This window comes from Citrus clementina, unplaced genomic scaffold (genome assembly GCF_000493195.1).
Source record: "Citrus clementina cultivar Clemenules unplaced genomic scaffold, Citrus_clementina_v1.0 scaffold_3, whole genome shotgun sequence".
NCBI classification, from domain to species: Eukaryota; Viridiplantae; Streptophyta; class Magnoliopsida; order Sapindales; family Rutaceae; genus Citrus; species Citrus x clementina.
The window spans coordinates 5,429,668-5,452,687 of record NW_006262339.1 but is presented as its reverse complement, the minus strand read 5'-3'; the positions used below and the strand labels follow the sequence as shown (position 1 = coordinate 5,452,687).

Below are 23,020 nucleotides of genomic sequence, written 5' to 3'. Positions count from 1 at the left end.
ATTCAAATTATTTGTGAGATAAATCTATACCATATTGTAAAATTTTAAATCATATCACAATATATCCAATTTTAGAATTTTTTTTTTTTTCAAATTACCTGTCTAGACCGTTAGCGACTTAGCGGTTAGTCCGGCTTCCCGCGTTTCTAAATTTTAAGTGAATCCTTGGTGCGCGTTTTAAGTAACCTACGCCCACTGTTCCACTTAGCAATGGCACTAGCCATATTCACTTCTATAAATATGCGGCGGTTTGCCGCGCATTTGCATAAGAATTTTATTTTGCCGTCCATAGTGGAAGCGAAATGGAAGACGACGCAGGAGAGCAATCGAGCTTCGTGACTGGTCTCATCCAGAACCGAGCTAAAGAGGTACTCTCCGTTTGCCTCTGAGAAAACTCACTAGAGCGAAAGAAAATTTTGTTTCCGTTTTGCTTTTCCATTAGACGCGAATAGCACAGAATGCTTTGTTCAAGTTAATCTCTACCACGATCGTGATTCTTGCTTCACTTAATCCAGTCTCTAGTTCTAATTTCACATTAAAAAATAAAATCAGTGCTGTTATTCTGTTATATTTCTCGTTGCTCTTATATTTAATTAATTATTTTAAAAAGATATTTTGCTAAAATGATTGCATGTGATTTTATTTCAATACGATCTCTAATGCTTATTTTTATTTTCTTTTCCAAATTCCAGGGCTTATTTATCCATCTATAGGGTTCTAATTTGGTTATCAATTACAAAATAAGAAGATCGATAAATTCTTGCAGTGACTGAGAGTAAAATCTTTGGTCATGTTTCGAATTTTATCGGCTATTTTTTGAGATTCTTAAATGGAAAATTGACGAACGTCTTGCGAGAATGAAGGCGGTTTCTATACAGTATATGGTTGTCGACTTTCAAATGTACCTAGGGTTTATTGACAGAAAGCCAAACAATAGAAAATAAATTGCAGAATATAAATTTAATTATAAAAAACGATCAATAATGCTCTCAATTTGAATTGCAAGAATATTCTTGGTTATTTCATCACGTCCATTCCAAAAGCCAAGTTTGTGGATCTAGTTTTCTTCTGATTCCTAGCAGAGGTTTTGAATTGAAATTGTAGTATATGGATTTATTAATTATTACTAAAAATTTAAACTTAACATCCACCTGGAAAGAGAAGAGATCTTTTCTTCTCAACTACCTCACAGTTCCTATAGTATTATATATATAGACTTTCTACTATGATGCCAACTTTCCAAGCACCAGAGTTGCAAGTGTGTTGCATGCTAAAATCTGTTCCTTATTCCAATGCTGTGTTACAAATGATACTGACTCAGGCTAAAAATTCAAAGAAATGATTAACATTTGTTTCCATTGCTTGAGTTGGATTTTAACCATCTAGAAAGCTTGGAATGTGGTCTTTGAAATTCCAAATCTATGAATAATTATCTTTATTCCAATTTTTGTATAATCAACGAAACACCTTTACTTTGTAGCTAATGTTTCTCAATGAACCTCCCAGATTAGTTAAATTTCTACTTAGGTACATAATGCTTAAGTATAAGACCAATTGTCTGAACAGGTCGGGGTAGCTGCTTTTGACTTGAGGTCTGCTGCACTGCATCTTTCTCAGTATATTGAAACCAGCAGCTCATATCAGAACACAAAAACTTTACTGCACTTTTATGATCCCACGGCCATCATTGTTTCTCCGAACAAACTGGCACCTGATGGAATGGTTGGAGTATCTGAACTGATAGATCGATTTTATCCTTCAGTCAGAAAGGTGATGACCCTTCACAATTAAATTTGTAGCTCCTATCTCTCTCAACACATGTAATTGCATGCCTGTCTCAGTGTTTACGTGATGGAGGAAAAATTTACAATAACGTGAGTACATATTTACATGTTTAATGACTAATACCAGCTGTTGATTCAAGCAGGTAGTTATGGCCCGTGGTTGCTTTGATGATACCAAGGTTATACTACTCATGCTTGACAGGTGCTATAGACTGTGGGTGCCAACAGTTGTGTCTTTTTGATGAAAATGTCATTGTGCTTAATCTTCCAGGGTGCTGTGATGATTAAAAACTTAGCGGCCAAGGAGCCCTCTGCGCTTAGTTTGGATACATACTACAAGCAGTACTACCTCTGTCTGGCTGCAGCTGCAGCTATTATAAAGTGGTATCAGATCTTTATTTTTACATATTTGTGAAAAAAAAAAGAGTATGTTTTTGTTCCAAATCCATAACTCCCTCTGGAAGGCGCAAAACTGTTAATGTTCATCTTAAAGCATAATACCCTAATGTCCAAATCTGCACATTCGAACTCTTCTCCATGTGCAATGTGAACATGTGATTTTGCAGTGTGTGATGTAATGCACACATGGAAAAATTTGGTTTACATCCAAGGAAGACCTCAAGTAATGTCGTTGCTTTGAATTATCTTGTAATATTGCAGTTTTAGCAGCTGTCTTGTACAAATCTTGTTCTGTAGACCTCTTTCACCTTTCTGCTTTTGAAAAGTTTCAATTTCTTTTACAGGATAGAAGCAGAGAAAGGGGTCATTGTCACAAACCATTCTTTGTCGGTATGTGTTTTATAAAATTTGTTGTTGACTATGAGAAGTTTATTTTAATGCTTTTGGATACTTTTTCTGCAAGTGGAAACATCTCTTGTCAGTATTCAGCCACAATGTTTTGTTTTTGAGAAAAAAATAATCTGACAGAAAACACTTGTGCTGAATATTTGGCAAAATATTTTACGTGAACGAGTCTTTGTCAGAAAAACTTCTTCTGCACCTACCCCTTATTATTTTATGTGTCTCTTTACTTACATTAATGGATTATTCCAATTATAAGATATTACTCTTAAGGATTTTCTTCAAGTGTATTTCTATGCGTGCATTGAGAGTTTTCTTTAAGATGTACAAGTTTAGCATGCCCCTATTGAGAATTTTTAATCTTAACGTATATTAATAGTTATGCAGATTTTTCTTTGAATGAATGGCACAGATGTGTGATGCCAGATAACCTTCCGTGAAGGACTTTTATTCTCTTGTGTCTTTGGTTAATTTTCCTCTGTTTTGGGAAGGATGCTATCCTTTACCGTTATGTTCATCTCATTTTTCTCAGGTTACTTTTAATGGATCATTTGACCACATGAATATTGATGCTACTAGGTAAGCTTGCTTTCCCTTCTGGAAGGCTTTATTTAGTATAGCATATATTATGCAAATCGGATTTATGTTGGTAGTTTAGTATAGAGAAAACTGATATTTCACCAGGATAACTTCGACTAGAAATCTGAGCTGAAGTTTGATTTTCCTTTCTGCTTTTTTGGTAATTTAACAGTTGAGTTTTATGGCAGTGTCCGGAATTTGGAAATCATTGAGCCACTGCACTCTGCCCTCTGGGGCACAAGCAACAAGAAAAGAAGTCTGTTCCATATGCTCAAGACAACTAAAACTATTGGAGGGTATGTAGCCAGTTGATAAGCTCGCTGATGCAGTTTGTCTACTTGGTAGCTGTTTCAAATATTTCCTTTATTGATTTCTGCAAATATCAATTCATTTTTTTTTCTGTGTAAATAACACCTCACTGTGTTATACATTTGTGCATAAACACACAAAGACAGACACAGAAACATACAAACTAGCTGTTTTTTGGTCTGGGGGAGCAGGTGCAGAGGGTTGTTCATAAATCATAATGTAGTTTAATGATAATTGCATAGCAAGTGAAAGTTTTCCTGCCTTCCTTTTTTTTTTCCCTCTCTCTTTGCAACTTTTGTAGATCAAAATTATTAATGGGTGCCTTATGGTATTTCTTCTTCAGAACAAGACTACTTCGTGCCAATCTGTTACAGCCTTTAAAAGATATCGAAACAATCAACACCCGTCTGGACTGCCTGGTTAGTTTTTCTTTTGGAGGTTTTCCGACTGTTCTGATGGAGCTACAGTAAATTATCTGTCTGTTTAAGACAACTTTTGTCTTAAACCATTCTCAGTTATCCTTTCATGTATATGTTACTGCGAGATGCTACTCTTCCTTGCTCATCATGCACCATCAACTTATGAGAGAAGAATATCTGTTTGAATGAAATGTTGCCCTTATTCTCAAAGTTTGTTATTGTTATCAGACCAAAACCACAGGCATTATGGTGCTGATAGCTCAGGTTGAATTTCTTAACCAGCTGGATGTAAAATTCGAGGATTAAAACAATTAAGTAGCAGATATCTGCTTAAATTCTTGAATGAAGTAATCATTTTAATTTTTGTTCACTTTCTAGTTGCTGCACAATTGCTTATTTAAATTTAGTTTCTGATTTAACATGTTTTAAAGCCATAACATGTCCTTCTCAATATTTGATTCCAGGATGAGCTGATGAGCAATGAACAACTGTTCTTTGGACTTTCTCAGTTCCTGCGTAAGTTTCCGAAAGAGACTGGTAAGCAGAAATGAAAGGAAGGAATTTTCATTTATTCTGGAGAATTTTCTGAATGTAAACTTATAAACTCTCTCAGATAGGGTACTTTGTCACTTCTGCTTCAAACCGAAGAAAGTTACAAGTAAGGTCCTGGATGTTGATAATGCTAAAAAGAGCCAAACATTGATATCAAGCATTATTCTACTTAAAACCGCTTTGGATGCCTTGCCTTTACTTGCAAAGGTCAGTTTATATGTTTTCCTGTGTACTTAGTGATTCTAACTGAACTCAAACACATCTTCATGTCCATGATTTTCATAACCTAGGTGCTTAAGGACGCACAAAGTTTTCTTCTTGCAAACATATACAGGTCGGTATGTGAAAATGAGAAGTATGCTTCCATTAGAAAGAGGTATGTTGAAAATCATTCTCCCATTCATGTCACTGTATGCTGCTTTTATGTTTGCAGACGTTGCTAACATGTAAAATATTTACAACATCTTTTACATTTATTTCAATAAAGACTAATGCCTTTTGTTTATCTTTTTTCCAAAAGCTTGTCTTTCATGGCCAGAGATTTTTCCCTCTGCTTTATCAATTACTTAAAAACATATCCCGTGTCTTTCTGACATTACTTTTTTTAAGTCTTATTAATTTATCCTTAGTCAACTTTGTATTTATTTCAGTCCAAATATCACTTTGACCTTGCGATTATGAAGCCTTTTCTGGTGCATCATTAGTCCAATTGAATATGAAGTTTATTTTAAAATTGCTGGCCAGTCAGGAAAACGATAGCCATGGTTTATTAATGTTGCTGATATTCTTTCTTGCACCTGTTAAAACTAATGAAATTCTGAGAAGATACAACCTGAAATAGAAGGAATTAAGGGAAAAAGATGTGTCCTCAAATGTAAGCAGTTCAACCAAATTTATATGATAATGATGGTAGCGACAATCGTGATAATTGCTCTGTCTGATACTACAGAAGTTTTACATCCTCATTCTGTTGAGATTAGGAGTCTATAATATTAAAAATACCAGTGTGTCATTTGTTTATGCTATAAATTTAAGTTCTTTTCTCATTTGTAGTTTTACATTGTTTTATGAATACTATCATTTATGTGCTATCATAACTTGGCTGACAATAATTAACTTGGCTTGTTTGTGAAAAATATCTGCTTTTTGTTTTCTTTTTCTTCATGTAGAATTGGAGAGGTAATTGATGAAGATGTGCTTCATGCACGGGTTCCTTTTGTTGCTCGCACACAGCAGTGTTTTGCTATTAAGGCTGGAATTGATGGTCTTCTGGATATTGCTCGGAGATCATTCTGTGATACCAGTGAAGGTTTGTTAACGAGCTCTGTAATCAAATTTTGCCCCCTTTTCTCTTTTTCTCTTTTTTTTTTTTTAATTTTTTTCCTGTATTATTTGTGTCCCCCTTTTGTCATCTACTTTCCCTTTTGATGTGGTATACACCAATCTAAAAGCTAATCCAAATTAAAATGACAGCTGTACACAATCTTGCAAACAAGTATCGTGAAGAGCTCAAGCTGCCAAATTTGAAGCTCCCTTTCAATAATAGGCAAGGCTTTTACTTAAGCATTCCACATAAAGACATTCAAGGAAAGCTTCCTAGCACGTTCATTCAGGTTACAAATTAAAGCCTTCAACATCTACTCCGAATGTATGATATCTCCTCATTAATTATTTTTTATTTTTATATGTTTTTTACGTCATTAAGTAGGTCGTGAAACATGGAAACAACATACATTGCTCAACTTTGGAACTCGCTTCCGTAAGTATGAACACCATTTGAACAAGTACATATCCATGAAGTATTGATTGATGATCTTATTTGAAACCACATATTTAATCAGTGTAATAAATTGGTGGATGATTGTACTACATGCTAATTAAGTTTGCATGTATCTAATTTTAAGTAAGAGGTATGCTCAGGGGATTGTAACTATCAGTGAGTTTGGTAGGAACATCAATTTTGGCTGTAAGTGCTGGAAATAAATTTCAGGTTGCAACCATGACACTACTGGGGAAGAACATATATTGGGAAAACAATAACAATCCTAGCAGACCAACTTAAAATGCAGCATGTTCTTACCTTCTTGCTTTATCTGATTTTGATAGTATTCAAAAAAGGTTTTTTATAAAAGTTTCTGATGTGTTGATCAATGTCAGCTTTTTATTTACTCAAAATCAAGGTGGATATAATGAGAATCTATAGCAACACCTGGCATTCTACATGAGATTGTGAGGCCATGTAGTTTTATTTGTGTTAATATCAGTATGTTACCTCATGTATGTATTGCTTGGGCAGTGAATTATTATTTCCATCTCAAATATATCTTCATATCTTTCGCTTTATTGCATGAAATTTGCAGCTGAATGTCAGAAATAAGTCTGCAGCTGGCGAGTGCTATATACGAACGGAAATTTGCCTGGAAGGTTGTGATAGACTTACTAAGTTCATTAGAATGGGGTGAATTTCAGTTTACTTTCTTATTAAATTTATTATCCACAAATACCTTCAAACTATTATAAATCTCAACTTACCCCTAATCATCGTTCAAAAGATAAGGATAAATTAATGGAGTGGTGATGAAAAATTTATTGTTTTTAAATGATAATTAGAGATAAATTGAGATTTACAATAATTTATGGGATATTTTGAGAATAGTTAACATACTAGGGAGTAAACCGAATTAACCCTTGCATATTCATGAATTCTTAATACTTCCGTTCATAACAGCTGGAATTTTTGCTTTTTATTCAGTAAAGTGCTCAATTTTTTCACAAGCTCTTGCCTCCTGATGCATGGGGCCTGTTTTATTAAGCAACAGACTTTTACCTGCAAGATGGATATATGAAGGAAATCAAGGAAAATTATCATTTTTTACATTTGGATTTTCAGTTGGTAGATGATGTTCTAATCAATGTTGGGGAGAATGGCCAACTACAGCACTTTTGGCTGCTTTATTTGTTCTTCGTGTTATCTTTTAGTTGAGTTGATATGGATAAAAGGGTTAGTTCAGTAATGATTAGTAAGAGGATGACGAGTTGTGACTAATGTCCTACATTGTTCTCTGATACCATGCATATGACATAACAAATTCGTTGCATACCTTTGCAGCTATGTAATAGCATATCCTCCAAACGTATTTGCCTTCTGTTAAAGTTTTTGACTGTATATTCTTGTGGCATCTTATAATTTTTTCTTTAGAATATTGTGATAATTTAAATTTTTATCTACATGCAGCATTGGTAGATGCCATAAGGGAGGACGTCTCTGTGCTCACACTGCTTGCAGAGGTCCTGTGCCTATTGGATATGATTGTTAATTCATTTGCCCATACAATATCAACTAAGCCTGTTGACAGATATACTCGACCACATTTTACAGGTTAGCAACTTTCTCTTTTTGCATCTTTTTTTCTGCTCTTCAGAATTGAGACTAGTGAATGCTTGATCATGTCACACAGAGAATGGCCCACTAGCAATTGATGGCGGAAGACACCCTATCCTAGAAAGCATACATAATGACTTCATTGTACGTTTATTTAACGTTTATGTAACTTTTTGTTGAGGTTATTTCTAACAGAGGACCAGTTTAAGAATTTTTCTTTGTTTGATTTTTCTTGAAATTCTAGGGAGCTCTTAATTGCTGATTGATTGTTTCTTTTGCAGCCCAACAATATCTTTATTTCAGAAGCAGCAAACATGGTGATTGTCACAGGTCCAAACATGTATGAATGTATTCCTGCATGGAGTTGATGTCATCTGATCCATAGTGTTTTTTACTTTTTCATAAATTTTACCTTCCATCTAGATATTATTTTTTTCCCCATATCTGGCTAAAGAATAGTCTGATTTAGGACTGGATATTCCTTCTGTTTGATACTATCTATTGTTTCCCACAGGAGCGGAAAGAGCACTTATCTTCAACAAGTCTGTCTCATAGTTATTCTTGCACAGATTGGATGTTATGTTCCAGCTCACTTCTCGACAATAAGGGTTGTTGATCGCATATTTACAAGGATGGGTACAGTGGATAATCTTGAATCAAACTCTAGCACGGTGTGATTCCAAACTCCACTACTGCAAACTCTTGATTCTGTTCTCTTATATATCACCTCAACCTAACCAAAGTTAATGGAAAACACTTTTTTTCCTGTTCCAGAGACTTCTTTTTATTTTCCTCGCATTTGTTTAACTGCTTTTTAGAAGTTTTGATGGTGCTGGTTTCATTATTTAATGAATTACTTGTGCTACAGTTCATGACAGAGATGAAAGAAACAGCTTTTGTTATGCAGAATGTGTCTGAAAGGTAAAACACTAAAGGATGGCCTGATTCGCTTGCAATATGCAAGAGTTTTAAAAAATATTTTTCATTGCTTAGGAGTCTGATTGTCATGGATGAGCTTGGAAGGGCTACTTCTTCCTCTGATGGATTTGCAATTGCATGGAGCTGCTGTGAGCATCTCTTATCACTCAAAGCGTAATCACTTTTCCGACTTTTCCATTACATATCTTTGATCTGTTGCAAAAGTTGAAAAGCATATCTTTAATCTGCTAGAGACAGCTAAAATATTGTCCATGTTTTTGTGGGCTCTGCTTTCTTTTATTCCTTGTACATGAATGTTGAACATGCCATATATTTGTTAGATTTCACAGAATAATTCATGATATATGTGTGTGAGTAACTGCGTGCTCACTCTAGGGGCAGCCTTTCCTTCAATGTGTAGAATTATAGAATGTCAGCTAACTGCAAAGTTGTGTTACCATTCATTTGCATGTTATCCATAAAACTGGTTTGAAGCCAGAGATGACCTTGAAGTCTTTTTTCTTGTGGATGAAAAACTAGGCATACACTTATTGATTCCCACCAAACATCTCAGATTTTTAACGATTGTTGTTCTGTTTCATCCTTGAAGGTTCCTCAAACTGACAAACTTTATTTTCAAGGATTAATTTATCTGCCGTAATTCTCAGGTATACTATATTTGCCTCACATATGGAGAACCTATCAGAGTTGGCAACCATCTATCCAAATGTGAAAGTTCTTCATTTCTACGTTGTTATAAGAAACAACCGTTTAGATTTCAAGGTGGCATTTCCTTGGTGTTCTCATTCTATTTTTATATTTTGGCTGATTCCACTGACTGATACTGATTTAACTTAATCCAGTTTCAACTCAAGGATGGCCCAAGACACGTCCCACACTATGGCCTTCTATTAGCCGAAGTAGCAGGATTACCAAGCACAGTGATTGAGACCGCCAGAAGCATAACGTCAAGGATCACCGAGAAGGTAACAATTTCTATTTCTATTGAGCAAATACCTAAGCTTTTAATTTTTCACGTCGACTGGAATTTGTGTTCTTTGTTCTCTCACTTTATAAATGTTGACCAACGCTTTGAGATTTTTAAGAGACAATGAAATCCAAATGTTATAAATGCGCTGGAAGAGTAAATCAGAAGTCGTTTAGAGTGGCAGTTGTCAGATAACAAAGAAAAAAACTTCTATTTTTGAATTCTCACGTCAGAACATTCAAAATATGGAGTGCAGAAACCTAGTTGTCCCCGCTATTGAGCTCATCAGTATGGTAGTCTAATCTCTAATACCGTTCATGCACAGGAAGTAAAGCGAATGGAAATAAACTGCCTGCAATATAAACAAATTCAGATGCTTTACCATGCAGCTCAACGGCTCATATGCTTAAAATACTCCAACCAAGATGAAGAATCAATCCGACATGCATTGCAGAATCTGAAAGAAAGCTTCATAGACGGAAGGATCTGAAGTTTCTGACTAAAACAAAACAGTTGCTCGATCATTTGCCATCCTTTCCTGAAAAGGATGGCAACGGCCGTGGCTTAGCTGCGAAACACTTTTCCTTGGGAATTAAGCACGACTTTTGTATGTCCTGAGGCACCAAAATAAAATCTGCTATTCATGCCAATTTTAATTTGACATTAGTTGGAAATTTAGTGGGTAGAAACTCTCAAGTGTGAAAATAAGATAACCCTCAGAGAATGCTTAAATTTGTGGCTTTGAGCTTCTAATGGGGTATTGAAGATTTTGGAAGCCAAAAAGTTGAAAAATAAATAAAAAATAAGAAAGCATATGTTTGTAATGAAGCATATCCATCGACATTTTGCAGCTTTAATAAAATTCAATCCGTGCCATTGCCAGGTCATTCAGAAGTTCAGAGAAATTCTCAAAGGATTACTTGCCGGATTAGAAATGAAAGCAATCTAGAAAACGCAATCCCAGGCACGGCAGCAGAAAAAATTGGCTGTGCACGAGGCCAAGCTCATAATTGAAAATTGAGCCAAAACTTAAAATCTGCTAGTTCAAGAGGTGATAAATCACAGCAGTGACGAAACAAATACTCAACAAGACCTTAAACAGTATGAGACATTTAAGGCTCTTATAATTCACGGTAGACTCAAGAAACACAAATGTCTTAATTTAGAATGTAAGGTTTCAAAATAAGATATGTTCCATAGTATTTCAATCTCTAAAAGACTCAAAATGGCAACTACTATGTCCTCCAGACAAAATCCCTCAACTGATGATAAAACATCAAAACCATAACAATGATCAACGGTAGCGACGGAGGGAAAGAGTATTGTTTCTCTTCCAGGTAGCCCTGCGCGAAGGCCGAGCCTTGTGGTGCAAGTGTCCTTTTCCACGTAGGCCTCTGTACTTCTTACCTGCAGAAGTAAGACCACGGAGTTCCCTGTGCTTATGGACAGGATTGCATAACCAATTAATTCTTGGGTCATTTCGGATGGCATTATGAGCAGGATCAACCAAGATCACCTCAAAGTACTTATAAGTGGAGTCCTGTTTCAAACAAAGTCATTACAAACAAAACTAACGATACAAGTCTAAAGCATAAGGACATAGAGATTAGACTGCAAACCTCATTGATCCAGTAAGAATTGAGAACCCTAAGACCTCCCAACTTACGACCGGCACGCTCCTCTGCAACAGACCTCTTGCTGCGCTGAAACTTCAGTTGAGTAACACCCTGGTTTGTGGGTTTACCATACACAATGCCCTTGGGAACAGGCCTCTTCCGACCACCACGCCTTACCCGCACACGATAAACAACATAACCCTGAAAAAGGAAAAAAAAAGTTGACCATAGACTCATTAACCAAGACATCAGGGAATGAGAATAATAAGGAAATGGAGAATCCTCAAAAATCATTCACTATTGAACAGTAGCAAACGCAACAGACACAGTTAGAGACCAAGAAAGATGGAAGTAAGATCGCATGTACATTGATCAAAACATGAAAAGGAAAAGTGGACTGACGTATCAATAAACCAAGGAATAATTTAAGAAAGCACCAACAAAACAAACAGTGAATATATACATGTGAAACAAAAGAAAAGAGAAGAAACAAGAACAAAATATTGTCATAATAATGTATCGGATCGAGACAACAGTGAAATTCAAACAAAAAGAATCCACTTGGTCGGATGATCGACTGTTGATTTAATGTAGCTGGTCTCAGGAAGCAACCCATCATCAACACATCAAGGAGCCGCTTAACCAGCAAGAATAAAGCAGGTCATTTCATTTTTTACAGCTGAGCAATAAATGCAAGAATGCACGGCCACAATGAGCCCAATCGTCCAGCCCAGTGCTGAAATATTGAAAATTGACTAATAGCATCTCGGATTTAATATCTTTAAAGGCCTTAGTTGTAATTAAACAACACAAAAGTAATAAATCCACTTTTCCATAAAGCAAAATTATTCCAGCTATGGGGCACCAAGTTAAACTATCAATTGTGATTTTGAATTTGGGTAAGCATATGAACACCTAGATCACATTCCAGATAATCCAAATAACAAATATAATATCACCCCCCCCCCCCCCCCAAAAAAAAATACCAAAACAAAAAAAGCAACTATATACAGGTAAGACAAAGATAATCATTACCTGCTTGGCCTTGTAACCCAAGCGTCGAGCCTTGTCAGGTCGAGTGGGACGGGTGACCCTAACAATAGATGGATGTTGGCGGTACTCCCAACACCTCACCCTCTGCAAGAACCTCATCACATCTGACTGCTTCTTCCTCCATAGCTCCGACACGAACGTGTAAGCCCCTGTTTTAAATTAATCCCATTAAAAATTTGGAAAAACAAACCCCAGCATTATACCAATTTTGCATCAAAGACTACAAGAACATTATTCTTCCAACCTAAAATGTTTTGAGTCGGAAAGCATCCACTTTGTAAAATAAATAAAAAAATTAAGTGCAAAATGGATTTCAGAAAACACCAGTAAAACTTGTTAATGGCTTCGTTCATTTATTACTGCAATAAAATGATCTAACAGACGAAAGCGTACAACCACGCAGATCATGCGATAAACACGAAAAGCTCATTAAAAGCAAAACCCGAAGGAAAAATTTGAAACTCCAAATCATTATGTTAATGGCTCCATTGTTTTCTAGTTGAACGAAAAGACTCTTAATATTACACAGATGAAGGGAGAGTACCCATTGGCTCTGAGCTGAGCTGAGCTGAGCTGCGCAGTATCCGTGCGACTAGGGTTTTCGCTTACAATGAGAGCTATAGGGGTTGTAGAGAGACGCAAGGCTTATAAAGATGGAGTGACAATAGGCTTCCAAATCTGGGCCGCCCATTTTAGTTGTTCTGAAATTGTATGCCCTATATTGTATAGCATCCAATTGCATCACCGTCGTTTGAGGTTCGGCCTACCAAGACATGGGCTTCTGTGTAACAGAGTTCGGGCCCCTATCAGAGTCCATTATTCCTGAAACAAATCATTTTCAGCAACCATTCTTTATGGAAAATTAAAAACTCAAATCTACAAATTATTTTACAGTTTAAAATTAAAGTTATTAATTATTTTGTTTTTTTATAAATAAATATAATAAAACAATTGCTTCTTAAAATTGTTCTAAAATAAAGTACAAATCACAATTAAACGTATAAATTAATAAATAATAAAAATATATTATAATTTTAATCGAGTAATTATGATCATATATTTTATATTAAAGTGGTTATAACATTGTCGAAGGTATAAACACACGGGGGAACACGTGACTCGAGAGAAAAAGCTAAACCAAACCCTTGCCACGAACGAAATTTTAGAAATAAGTGAGAAGTGAGAACCTGACGCCTCGTCATAAAAAAGAGTTAGAAAGAAAGAAATTGACGCTACTCGGTGGCGGCTTAACAATGGTGACGGCTTCATCAATCTCTTTTGGTGCAAACACTACTTTCACTTCGTCACCCATCCCCAAGACCAAACCCTTATTCATCCCACACTCGCTCAAATTCACCACCGGCAACGGAAGGGCCGCCGTCACTTTCCAACGCGCCGTTTCCGTAATCCCTAAAGCCACCTCAGCAGATTCACGCGCCACCAAGGAACCAACCGCGACCTTTCACGGCCTCTGCTACGTGGTCGGCGACAACATCGACACCGATCAAATCATCCCCGCCGAGTACCTCACCTTGGTCCCATCCAATCCCGATGAATACGAAAAACTCGGCAGCTACGCTTTAATCGGCCTGCCCGCGACCTACACCACGCGCTTCATCGACGAAAACGAAACAAAAACAAAGTACAAGATCATAATCGCAGGCGGTAACTTCGGCTGCGGGTCGTCGCGTGAGCACGCGCCGGTGGCGCTGGGAGCGGCAGGCTGTTCGGCGGTGGTTGCAGAGAGTTACGCGAGGATATTCTTTAGGAATTCAGTTGCGACGGGGGAAATATATCCGTTGGATTCGGAGGCAAGGCTTTGTGAGGAGTGCAGTACGGGAGATGTGGTAACTATTGAAATTGCTGAGAGCCGTTTGATCAATCACACTACTGGGAAGGAGTATAAGTTGAAGCCCATTGGTGATTTGGGGCCCGTTATTGATGCTGGTGGTATCTTCGCCTACGCGCGAAAGACCGGAATGATTGCCAGCCGCAACTGAGATAGCTCATAGCTTGTAAGTTTTTTTTTTTTTTCCCCATATTTTCATTGTGTTTTTAATATTTTTACTACATTGCCATTGGCTATGTTCATTTAGTCATTTGGGTGTTTAGTTTTAAGAGTTAAATATTTTTCACAAAAGAAGCACTTTTGTGGAAGCTCTGATGTCCTGCTATTCGATTGCTTAAAAATTTGGTTGCATAGGTCAAGTTTAACGAATTCTAGTGCTGGGATGAAGTTTGCAGAAAATTTAGGTGTAAGAGTCATTGGAAAAATTATTAGTTAACGTTCAAGCAGTTTTTTAAAATAAGATTGTTAATAATTTGAAGACAATGACAATAACTTTTTTTTTTTGAGGGATCTAACTGTAAAAAAAACTTGTAGAATTGCTTTGATGATGATATATACTTGTATCAGTGCTCATATGGGGTGACAGTACACAGGATGAAAAATATACTGGAAGGAGAGTCATGGGTGGTGGACTTGATTAATATGGTTTAGATATGGGATTTGAGTATTCAGTTCACAAAATAAATAGAGGCTTGTAAAACTAGTTGCTTGGTCACAATCTTTAGTTAATTATGTGTACATTATAATTGAGTGATATCAGTTGGATAATTCATGTTCAGTTTATTATGCAAGCCTTTTCTATTGTTAATTAGACTTATTATATTTGTTTCTTTGTGTAGCTTTTGCAGGGTGTGCCTGCAGCATCATATGCAGTTTCATACACACTATTGGTAGTTTAGATTAGAACTCTGCTTTTCATATGCTCGGCCTTGAAGACCTAGTTCTGTTGCCCTTGTATCAGAAGATATAGTTTCTCTGCTGAGGTGCTGAATCGTCGACGACTGCTTGGATAAATTGTTCCATGGCTTCTCTTGGTGATGTTTGAGCACCGGTGTTGGGTTAAATTTGTTGAAATGTGTATTTGAACTTGGTGTTTCATCGGGTCTGTCCTAGCTTATGCTAAATGATTGTCAGAATAAACAGATGATGTTGATCTTTCAATAATTTGAGGTTGCCTATTTGTATCTGTAATTGACAGTTCAGTTCCTTTTCTTCAGTTGCTTGCTGCAAAATAACTCGATATTATATTTGTTGTGATATTCTCTTTAGTTTTATAATTTCCAGGAGCTTTTCTAGGGGACGGATAAGTGTTCTGAATATTTGCAGTCCTGGCCAGACTAAACTCACCATTTGTAATAAGCGTAATAATCAAAGACTAAACGAATTCTTTGATCCAGAATCATTTTTAAAATAAAAACATATACAGCAGAGTTGTTAAATCAATATATGATAAATTGATAATTTCGATTCAATAATTATTTTTATCGGTCCCAAATTGGAGCAATGATTTAAATTAATGAGTGGAGCTATTGGCACTCCTTAAAAGTACTGTCAAGTGTCAACACTTTTTTTTTTTTTTGGTACCCGTCAAGATATTAAAATGAATATAATTTTTTCTAATGACACCTCCCTTATTCCGTAAATAACCTTGGTTAGAAGTTGACAAGATGATTAATTGCAGAAAAGCAGCTGAGTTTTGTAATTTTTTCCTTGAATTTGCTTTTTTCTAAAAAAAATAAAGATTGGATTCACAAGCAAGAAGGCTAATAATAGAGAAAGGAGAGAAAACTCTAGGCTATCATCAAAGCAAGACGATTTCACTTGTAGATCGAAGAGAAATAATGGAGAAAGTTGATGAGTTTAAAAAGAAGACGAATGCTTGAAAGAAAAAAAAAACCACGTTATTGCGTTTATCACAATGGCACAAATGATGCATCAACAATAAACTAGTGAATTTTGAGAACCATGAGAATTGTATTTGAAGGAGCAAAACAATAATGGATAATAGTTCTTCACAAAAATAACAACAAAATTATGAATATTAAAATAAATAAAAATAGAATTCAGGGCCCATATGCAATAATAAGTTCTTTGTACTTTTTCCACTATTTTGAATTGAACTGAAAAATTAAAAATATATATATATATATATATTCTACATGTGGGTGCCAAGAGTTCGTATTATAAAGTCTGACAGATGCACGTGTAAAATGTTTGTACAAGATAAGATGAAATTGTGTGGGAGTTTCATGTAATTCTATATCCGGATAAAATTGTAAATTCAAAGAAGAGGTTTCATTAGGATATTAAAGGGTTGCTAATAGCATCACTCTAAATTAATAATTGGATAAATTTATTAGATAATAATAAATTTAAAAAAAAAATCTTTTTTTTTAAATGTATAGCAGTCAGTTAATATATAAATTAATAATAAACTAGTTTGAAACTAAATAAGTATTTAAGGAAAATTTTATGATAATATTAATTCTAATAAATCAATGTAAATGGATGCCTTTTCCATTGAGGCGCCCATGGGCCATGCTTGTTGTGGCGGCAACGTGCGTAGTTAATAACAGAGCTTAGATGGTGGACGCGCATGAGATTGCACGAGATTAATTTTGAAGGATTAAAAAGTAATTTAAAAAATTAAAATTAATTTTAATGTTTGATAAATGTTTTTCAAAATTATTTTTTAAAATCCAAATTATAAAAATTAATTTTATAATAACATTGTTAACTAACCGGACTACGGCTCCAGACTGCTCAGTAACAGAGAAAAAGAGAAAAATGAAATTCAGAAAGATTTTTTTCATATTAGTTTTAATTATAATTAAAAAAAAAAAACGTAGCACAGACATTAATCGTCCGTCAGGCCGTGTGGAAACATATTATTTAACAATCATTATTATTCATGGTACAATTGATCAATTGACCTTAACCTCCGATTGAAAATCTGTGCCTCGCTCAACTCATCAACTCAAAACAATCTTTATCTATTATGCTTGCGTCGTAGACGAGGCTCGTCGTCCCAATCAGCTGTAGGCGGTGGAGGAGAGGGTTCGTATCTGGACGGCTTTCTTTTAAAATGTCTGTCATCATCACTAGACTCATAGTCCGCACCCCTACTAGCCGCCGTCTTCAATGCCTTCGCAGAATGAGAAGACGACGACTTGTAATCGTCATAATACCCATTCGTATTAGTCGGTAGCTTCTGATGGCCAGAGACACCACTCACTACAGCTTCCGAAGAAGAAGATAACGAGATCTTGCGTTTCTTGGCGGCGGCTTCTTCTTCGGGAAAGCTAATGCGAGAAAACACACTCCCTTTGTGCTTTTTATCTGCGCCTGCTGCAGCTGTTGAAGTCGGTTTGCTGCTGGTGGTAGTAGTGGGTGGTTCAGAGGAGTGCTTTGAAGATGACTCTGTACGATGGTGGTGGTTGCGATCACGTTCCCGCTCCTTTTCCCTTTCTCTTTCCCTTTCCCGTTCACGTTCACGGTCGTATTCATAGTCATAATCCCGGTCCCGGTCAAGGTGATGGTGGTGTTCAGACTTTCTCTTGGAGGGGCGTGGTGGTGGTGGCAGTGGTGGTTCCGGCGAGGATCTTACGGGTCTGTGGCGGTGGTGATGGTGGTGGTCTGCGCTCGAAACTTGGGGAACTGATTTCTGCGCTCAAAGCCAAAAAATAAAATAAAATAAAATAAAATAAAAAGAAAACCGAATCAGCAGCACCAGCAATTCATTTGATAATTGAACCCACAACCATCCCACCATTTTTCACTTTTCTACTTCCTTTTCCATGGGCTTAGCCCATTGTACAATGATTAACCAAAAAATATTGATAGACAATTCGAGCGCAATACACTTGGGGGTGAATAAGAATAGCAGCAGCGAACCGGGCCCCCGGTTTTGATTTATTATTCGAAATTATAAAGGAGTAAATTGACGTTCGTTATCGGTATATATAAATAATTTATATTGACGACATTGAACTATGTGAACTATTTAATATTGGACCAAAGTTGGCCCATTATGCGTGCATATTTGCTTCTCCCCCCACAATCCCAACAAGATTACCAGCATTCAGACATTTGCTAATCACTCAAAAGAGAGGATTGTCCCAAGGATAACAAAATTTCAACTGCCAATAAAAAATATTTCTAAACCTTGCTTTTCTCCCAAAGTGGGTGCAAAACAATTTCAACACAACTAGGAGGTTTCCCACGTCTAGAATGAGATAAATGAACCAGTTGAAAAGCAAGACCCAGTCCACTGTACAGGCATGGTGACACTTAACCTAACTTAAGGTCTCAAAAGTGTTTCTATGAATGCTAAAATTAACTGACAAATTATATTAAAATGGTAAACATTCAAAACATCCAATTAACTGATTCCAGATTATTTAGTCCTAACTGCGACAACAGTTTGAGAAAAGAAAAAGTTATCTTGGCAAACAAGTGTTCTCTTGCCATGGTGGTGCTATCTAACCAACTAGTTGCTCCGAACCATGAGAGAAACCTGCCGCAGAACACGAAAAGAGAAGAAAATGAAGTTTGGCCAATGAAAACACATACAGATTTTGATTTCATTGAAGAAGCATCGCCACCGCTGCTTACTTCCCTACCATATTCTCGATCTCTAGAAAACTCCCTGCAGGAGGACATAATTATTAAACCTACTCAATCATTGAACAATAGGAATTGACTGAATACAACATAACTAAAAGCAAGAGAAACTTGCGAATAATTACTTAAAGTGGCGGTAGATAGCAACCAAATTCTGTAGATTATAGGAAACAAAACTGGGAAACAATTCCCTTGATCTTTTCCAGAAGTTTACAAAATGAAAAAAGAATCTATGATATAATTAGTATTGTAAATCATTACCTTTCACCTCGTCTCTCATTTTCACGTTTCCTTCTTACATCAGCTTTTCGAGCCTCAAATTCCTCTCTGCTCATGATGTGTGGCGGGACATTCATCCCCATTCCCATTCCCATTCCAAACTCTGCCAAGTCCCTGCAAAATGGAGAACAAGGTCTGTTTAGTAGACTTGCAAGATGATGCATTCATTCTATAAAGCATCCCTTAAAGTGCATCTCCACACAGGCAAGCGGCCATAACTTGCAGGGACACACTCATATCATCCATCCTTTCCATACTGTTTGAAAGGCAAAACTGCAATTTACTATGAGTTCAGAAATAGCATACCTCTGAGGTGGAACAACAGGCATCATATACCCTTGTGCAGCAAAAGGTTCCTGAGGCATGACACCTCCAAATGCCATGTCCAGGGGCCCCATTCCATAAGGCATATAAGGCATGGCACCTGCAAAAGGACCCATATATCCCTCCATCCCAGGCTGAATGCCAGTCCAGTAAGGATTATAGGCTGCAGGAGGATTATAGGCTGAGGGGCCAAGAGGCATCATACAGCTCTCCGCTGCAAGATCTTGAGGGGTTTTCCACTGTAAGTCTGAAAGGCACCCAAAATTGAATCAGGAAAACAAGCCATTAAAAAATTTGTGACGCAAGTCTACCATTTTAGACCTTCAAGCCCATTCACTAGTAGCAATGAAGAAAGAAACATAAAGTGCCAGATAGAGATGAAAAAACGGGGGAGACATACCATTTGCAGGTGCACGAACTTTCTTCTTTTTCTTTTTCTTTGCTGACATGGTAAACAATTGAGAAATATTAGACAATTCACTTTAAACCATCTGTTATGAAGGAAGAACGTGAAATAAAAGATAATAAACCCATGCAACATCAATATTTCACCAAAATATTCATAGGAGGAACAATCATTACCTGCCTCCCCAGAAGCCATCTTCTGCTGCACTTCTTCCTCCACCATTGGGGCACTCCCTTGTGAAGCTGGCTCCTTCACACTCGCAGACTCCAGTGTAGCCTCAGACACATCAACTGCCTTTGCTGCTGGTGGCACTTTTTCGACGCTCTGCGTCGCCGTAATAACAGCCTTTCCCACATCTGTAGTCTCCATAGCAATTGGAGTTTCTTTGTCTCCAGCTGATAGCTTCTGCTCACCCTTTGATGCAGCAGACATGGTAGGAGATGGAACCTTAGGCGGTGGCGGACATCTAGCAGATTCCATATCTGTATTTGAAGACAACAATGACGTTAGTCATTCATTTTCATTCCCACACCAATGGTCAAAAAGAAAAGCATTCACGATACAGACCTTGAACTTGAAAAGTGCTTCCAGCATTCTCAGCACTACTATTATTTCCGGACTCCAAAATACGATTTATCGTATTCCTAAGCGTCTTATTTGGCAAAAGATCATCTGCAAGAATATTTGTCGCCCCACATACACACATTGCTTTTGAAATAATTTGATCCCTGATGCCTGAGTTAAAGTTTTACAGGCTGTTTTCAGTAAACAGAAAATATATAACAATGCAGTAAAATTAAAGAGCAGATACAAAACAAATTAGCCAAATGTCAGAAGGAGGAATGCATAAAAAGGTACACCCCTTTTTTTAAATTTTCATTGAAAATAATGGTATAATGATATAACAGCTCGTTGAAATAAATTCAATAAATGAATGACACAACAAGAAACATACATTTGTCACAAAAACTTGTAAAACAACATTTGCTTGTTAACACTGCATCTTTCATTACTTCCTTGCACAGTGGGCAGTGGAGTTCTGGTGGAAGATCACTAACAGAACGAGTTGAAGGTAAGCCTTCAATTTCTTTCTCAAAAGCAGCCCTGCATACAATAACAAAGGTTCCAATGAATTCTAAAGCCTACAACTGCGTTTACTAAGAAGCAGGGACAAATAAAATTAAAAAAATAAAGCAAACATGAGCCTACTCATTTGGCCTCAAAACAGCAGCTGCACCACTTGGTAAAGCATACGAGCCATCAGGAGTTGCAATGAGCATCGACTTCGGAATTCCAGTTGGATGTTTAAATCTTTTAACATCATATTTTGGGTCACCATTTGTAGGGCAGTGTTGAATAAAATGTCCTGAGTAAGAAAAAAAGAAATAAGTTGACAACATTTACTAGATAATTTAACTATACAACCATGGTTTAAGTACAATTTAAGGTTTTCTTAAATCCACACAATGAAGTGTTTAGGCTCCAAGTGCATGCCCAAATAATATGTGTTCACCTTGAGGACATATACCTCCTTGCTCAAACAAAGAAACCAAAAATCTTAAAAATACAACACTTAAGAATGAACGTACCAGGAACTTTACACCTGTGACATACATAGCCTTGTGGAGGTGTTTTACGCTCCAAACCTAATCAACAGCAAAAAGTCGGTAAAATGTCAGTTTCACAAGACAAAACTTAAGTTAAAAAAATTACGGTAATAGAGATCAGTAAAATTATAAAACTAAAAGATGCCAAAGTTAACGTAACAGGGTATATCCACACACAGAGAGATTCGTGATTAAAAATTTCCAAATCAACACAGAATATATGAGAAAAGAAGATGAAGTTTAAGGAATCACCGAAACCACGTCCGCCCATCCTTCCGCCCATCCCCCTGCCAAATCCTCTACCAGGGGCAAAGCTGTCAGGACCTTGCCTGCAGATGCAACCCATAATTTAAACATAACATATTAAATGATCAGTAATGATGAATCATAATTTCCTGAAGGCCAATCATCAGAGTTAGAAATATAGCAGCAAAAGCATAAAGACATCTCACCGCTGCCAGTCCAAGGCTGGAGTATCAATTAAAGCCTTAATTTTGCTGTCCTCGTCAGCTTTATTTGTTGGAGCAACATCCAGAAGTGGGTTGCTTGATTGAACAGGTGGTGCCTCAGGAATTGCATATAAATCATTGCCAAATTCATCCCACTCAGAGTCCAAAGTCTGTTAAGTCAGATTCGTTTTAGACAATATAATCACATATCAACTAGATCTGATCAAAAAGCCCAAATTGAAGTCCAAAGAAAAATTAACGACCAAAGTCATAAATGCTCACATTCATGGCAGAAGAATCAACACCGTGGAAGCCACTCTTTTCAGGTTGTGTGTCCTCCACCACAGCGTCCACCTTAGGCCTGCCAAAATATTACACACCAACCTCAATAGAGCCCTCAGAGTTTATATCAAATCAAATGACCATACAAATGGCAATAACCACTATGATGCATATATATTTTACAAAAGATTATAAAACCACACTGCCCAAACCATGAGGCCCAGACATATATTATGTCAAGCTAAAACGCCACCAATAAGTTTTGTTGGACTATTCTAACAGATAGACAAAAATAAACCAAAAACGATTAACAATTTAAAGGTTTGAGATAGTACTCTTGCTCAGTTACAATAGGCATGCGAGGCCGTCCAGGAACCCGACGAATTAACACAGATGTATTTTTGGGAATTAACATTGCCTCATCAAGGTACTCTGAAATTGGAAAACAGAGAACAAGAAGTCTATAAAACACTGCAAACATATTAATCCACAAATTAAACATAACGTTATCCGAACTTCAGTTCCTTCAGAAACCAATCATAAGAAAATTCAGCCTAGCCACGTAAACGTGATAACAGCCTCCCAAACAACCAAAAAGGATAATTTCAATTTTAATAAATTGAGTTTTTCAGCTCCTCACCAACTAACTCCAAGTGCTTCTGGTAAGAAATTGTTTCACTTGATATAGTCAGATACATGAGCCCAGTTACCAAATAAATCTAGGTTTATTAAAAGGAACCAACTATTCTTGATTGGTTAAGGGTTGAGTGAAAGTGGATGTGACACCCAAATTCAGTGAA

General features: G+C 36.7%; 4 protein-coding genes across 4 annotated transcripts in view; 2 read left to right on the top strand and 2 right to left on the bottom strand.

The window, feature by feature from the left end:
- The first annotated feature begins 302 nt into the window (after positions 1-302).
- Positions 303-10,685, top strand: LOC18045795 (DNA mismatch repair protein MSH4). The gene is made up of 24 exons (XM_006440216.2): positions 303-368; positions 1,567-1,770; positions 1,928-1,963; positions 2,056-2,168; positions 2,528-2,573; positions 3,118-3,164; positions 3,353-3,460; positions 3,817-3,892; positions 4,357-4,429; positions 4,506-4,651; positions 4,735-4,820; positions 5,614-5,753; positions 5,918-6,057; positions 6,153-6,203; positions 6,805-6,868; positions 7,680-7,823; positions 7,903-7,970; positions 8,108-8,166; positions 8,341-8,497; positions 8,695-8,747; positions 8,820-8,918; positions 9,413-9,527; positions 9,608-9,730; positions 10,058-10,685. Exons 1-24 carry the CDS (start codon positions 303-305, stop codon positions 10,220-10,222), a joined length of 2,379 nt encoding a protein of 792 aa, XP_006440279.1. The 3' UTR covers positions 10,223-10,685.
- Positions 10,686-10,851: 166 nt separating this feature from the next.
- On the bottom strand, positions 10,852-13,052 carry LOC18045794 (60S ribosomal protein L15). Its single transcript, XM_024189191.1, has 4 exons — positions 12,946-13,052; positions 12,384-12,550; positions 11,352-11,549; positions 10,852-11,272 (listed from the first exon to the last, which is right to left on the bottom strand). Exons 1-4 carry the CDS (start codon positions 12,947-12,949, stop codon positions 11,027-11,029), a joined length of 615 nt encoding a protein of 204 aa, XP_024044959.1. The 5' UTR covers positions 12,950-13,052; the 3' UTR covers positions 10,852-11,026.
- A 465-nt stretch (positions 13,053-13,517) lies between these two features.
- LOC18045793 (3-isopropylmalate dehydratase small subunit 3) lies at positions 13,518-15,509 on the top strand. Its single transcript, XM_006440214.2, has 2 exons — positions 13,518-14,416; positions 15,090-15,509. Exon 1 carries the CDS (start codon positions 13,655-13,657, stop codon positions 14,399-14,401), a length of 747 nt encoding a protein of 248 aa, XP_006440277.1. The 5' UTR covers positions 13,518-13,654; the 3' UTR covers positions 14,402-14,416; positions 15,090-15,509.
- A 1,587-nt stretch (positions 15,510-17,096) lies between these two features.
- The window catches only part of LOC18045792 (E3 ubiquitin ligase PQT3-like), a 7,230-nt gene continuing 1,306 nt past the window's right edge, over positions 17,097-23,020 (bottom strand). Inside the window, exons 2-15 of the mRNA XM_006440211.2 lie at positions 22,556-22,652; positions 22,221-22,299; positions 21,942-22,108; positions 21,742-21,818; positions 21,472-21,528; positions 21,092-21,248; positions 20,838-20,986; positions 20,450-20,617; positions 20,059-20,364; positions 19,877-19,918; positions 19,459-19,723; positions 19,135-19,266; positions 18,823-18,898; positions 17,097-17,914 (exon numbers count right to left, since the gene is read on the bottom strand). Of these exons, the coding sequence (XP_006440274.1) occupies positions 17,240-17,914; positions 18,823-18,898; positions 19,135-19,266; positions 19,459-19,723; positions 19,877-19,918; positions 20,059-20,364; positions 20,450-20,617; positions 20,838-20,986; positions 21,092-21,248; positions 21,472-21,528; positions 21,742-21,818; positions 21,942-22,108; positions 22,221-22,299; positions 22,556-22,652 (2,447 nt within the window). The 3' untranslated portion in view covers positions 17,097-17,239. The remainder of the gene's footprint in view (positions 17,915-18,822; positions 18,899-19,134; positions 19,267-19,458; positions 19,724-19,876; positions 19,919-20,058; positions 20,365-20,449; positions 20,618-20,837; positions 20,987-21,091; positions 21,249-21,471; positions 21,529-21,741; positions 21,819-21,941; positions 22,109-22,220; positions 22,300-22,555; positions 22,653-23,020) is intronic.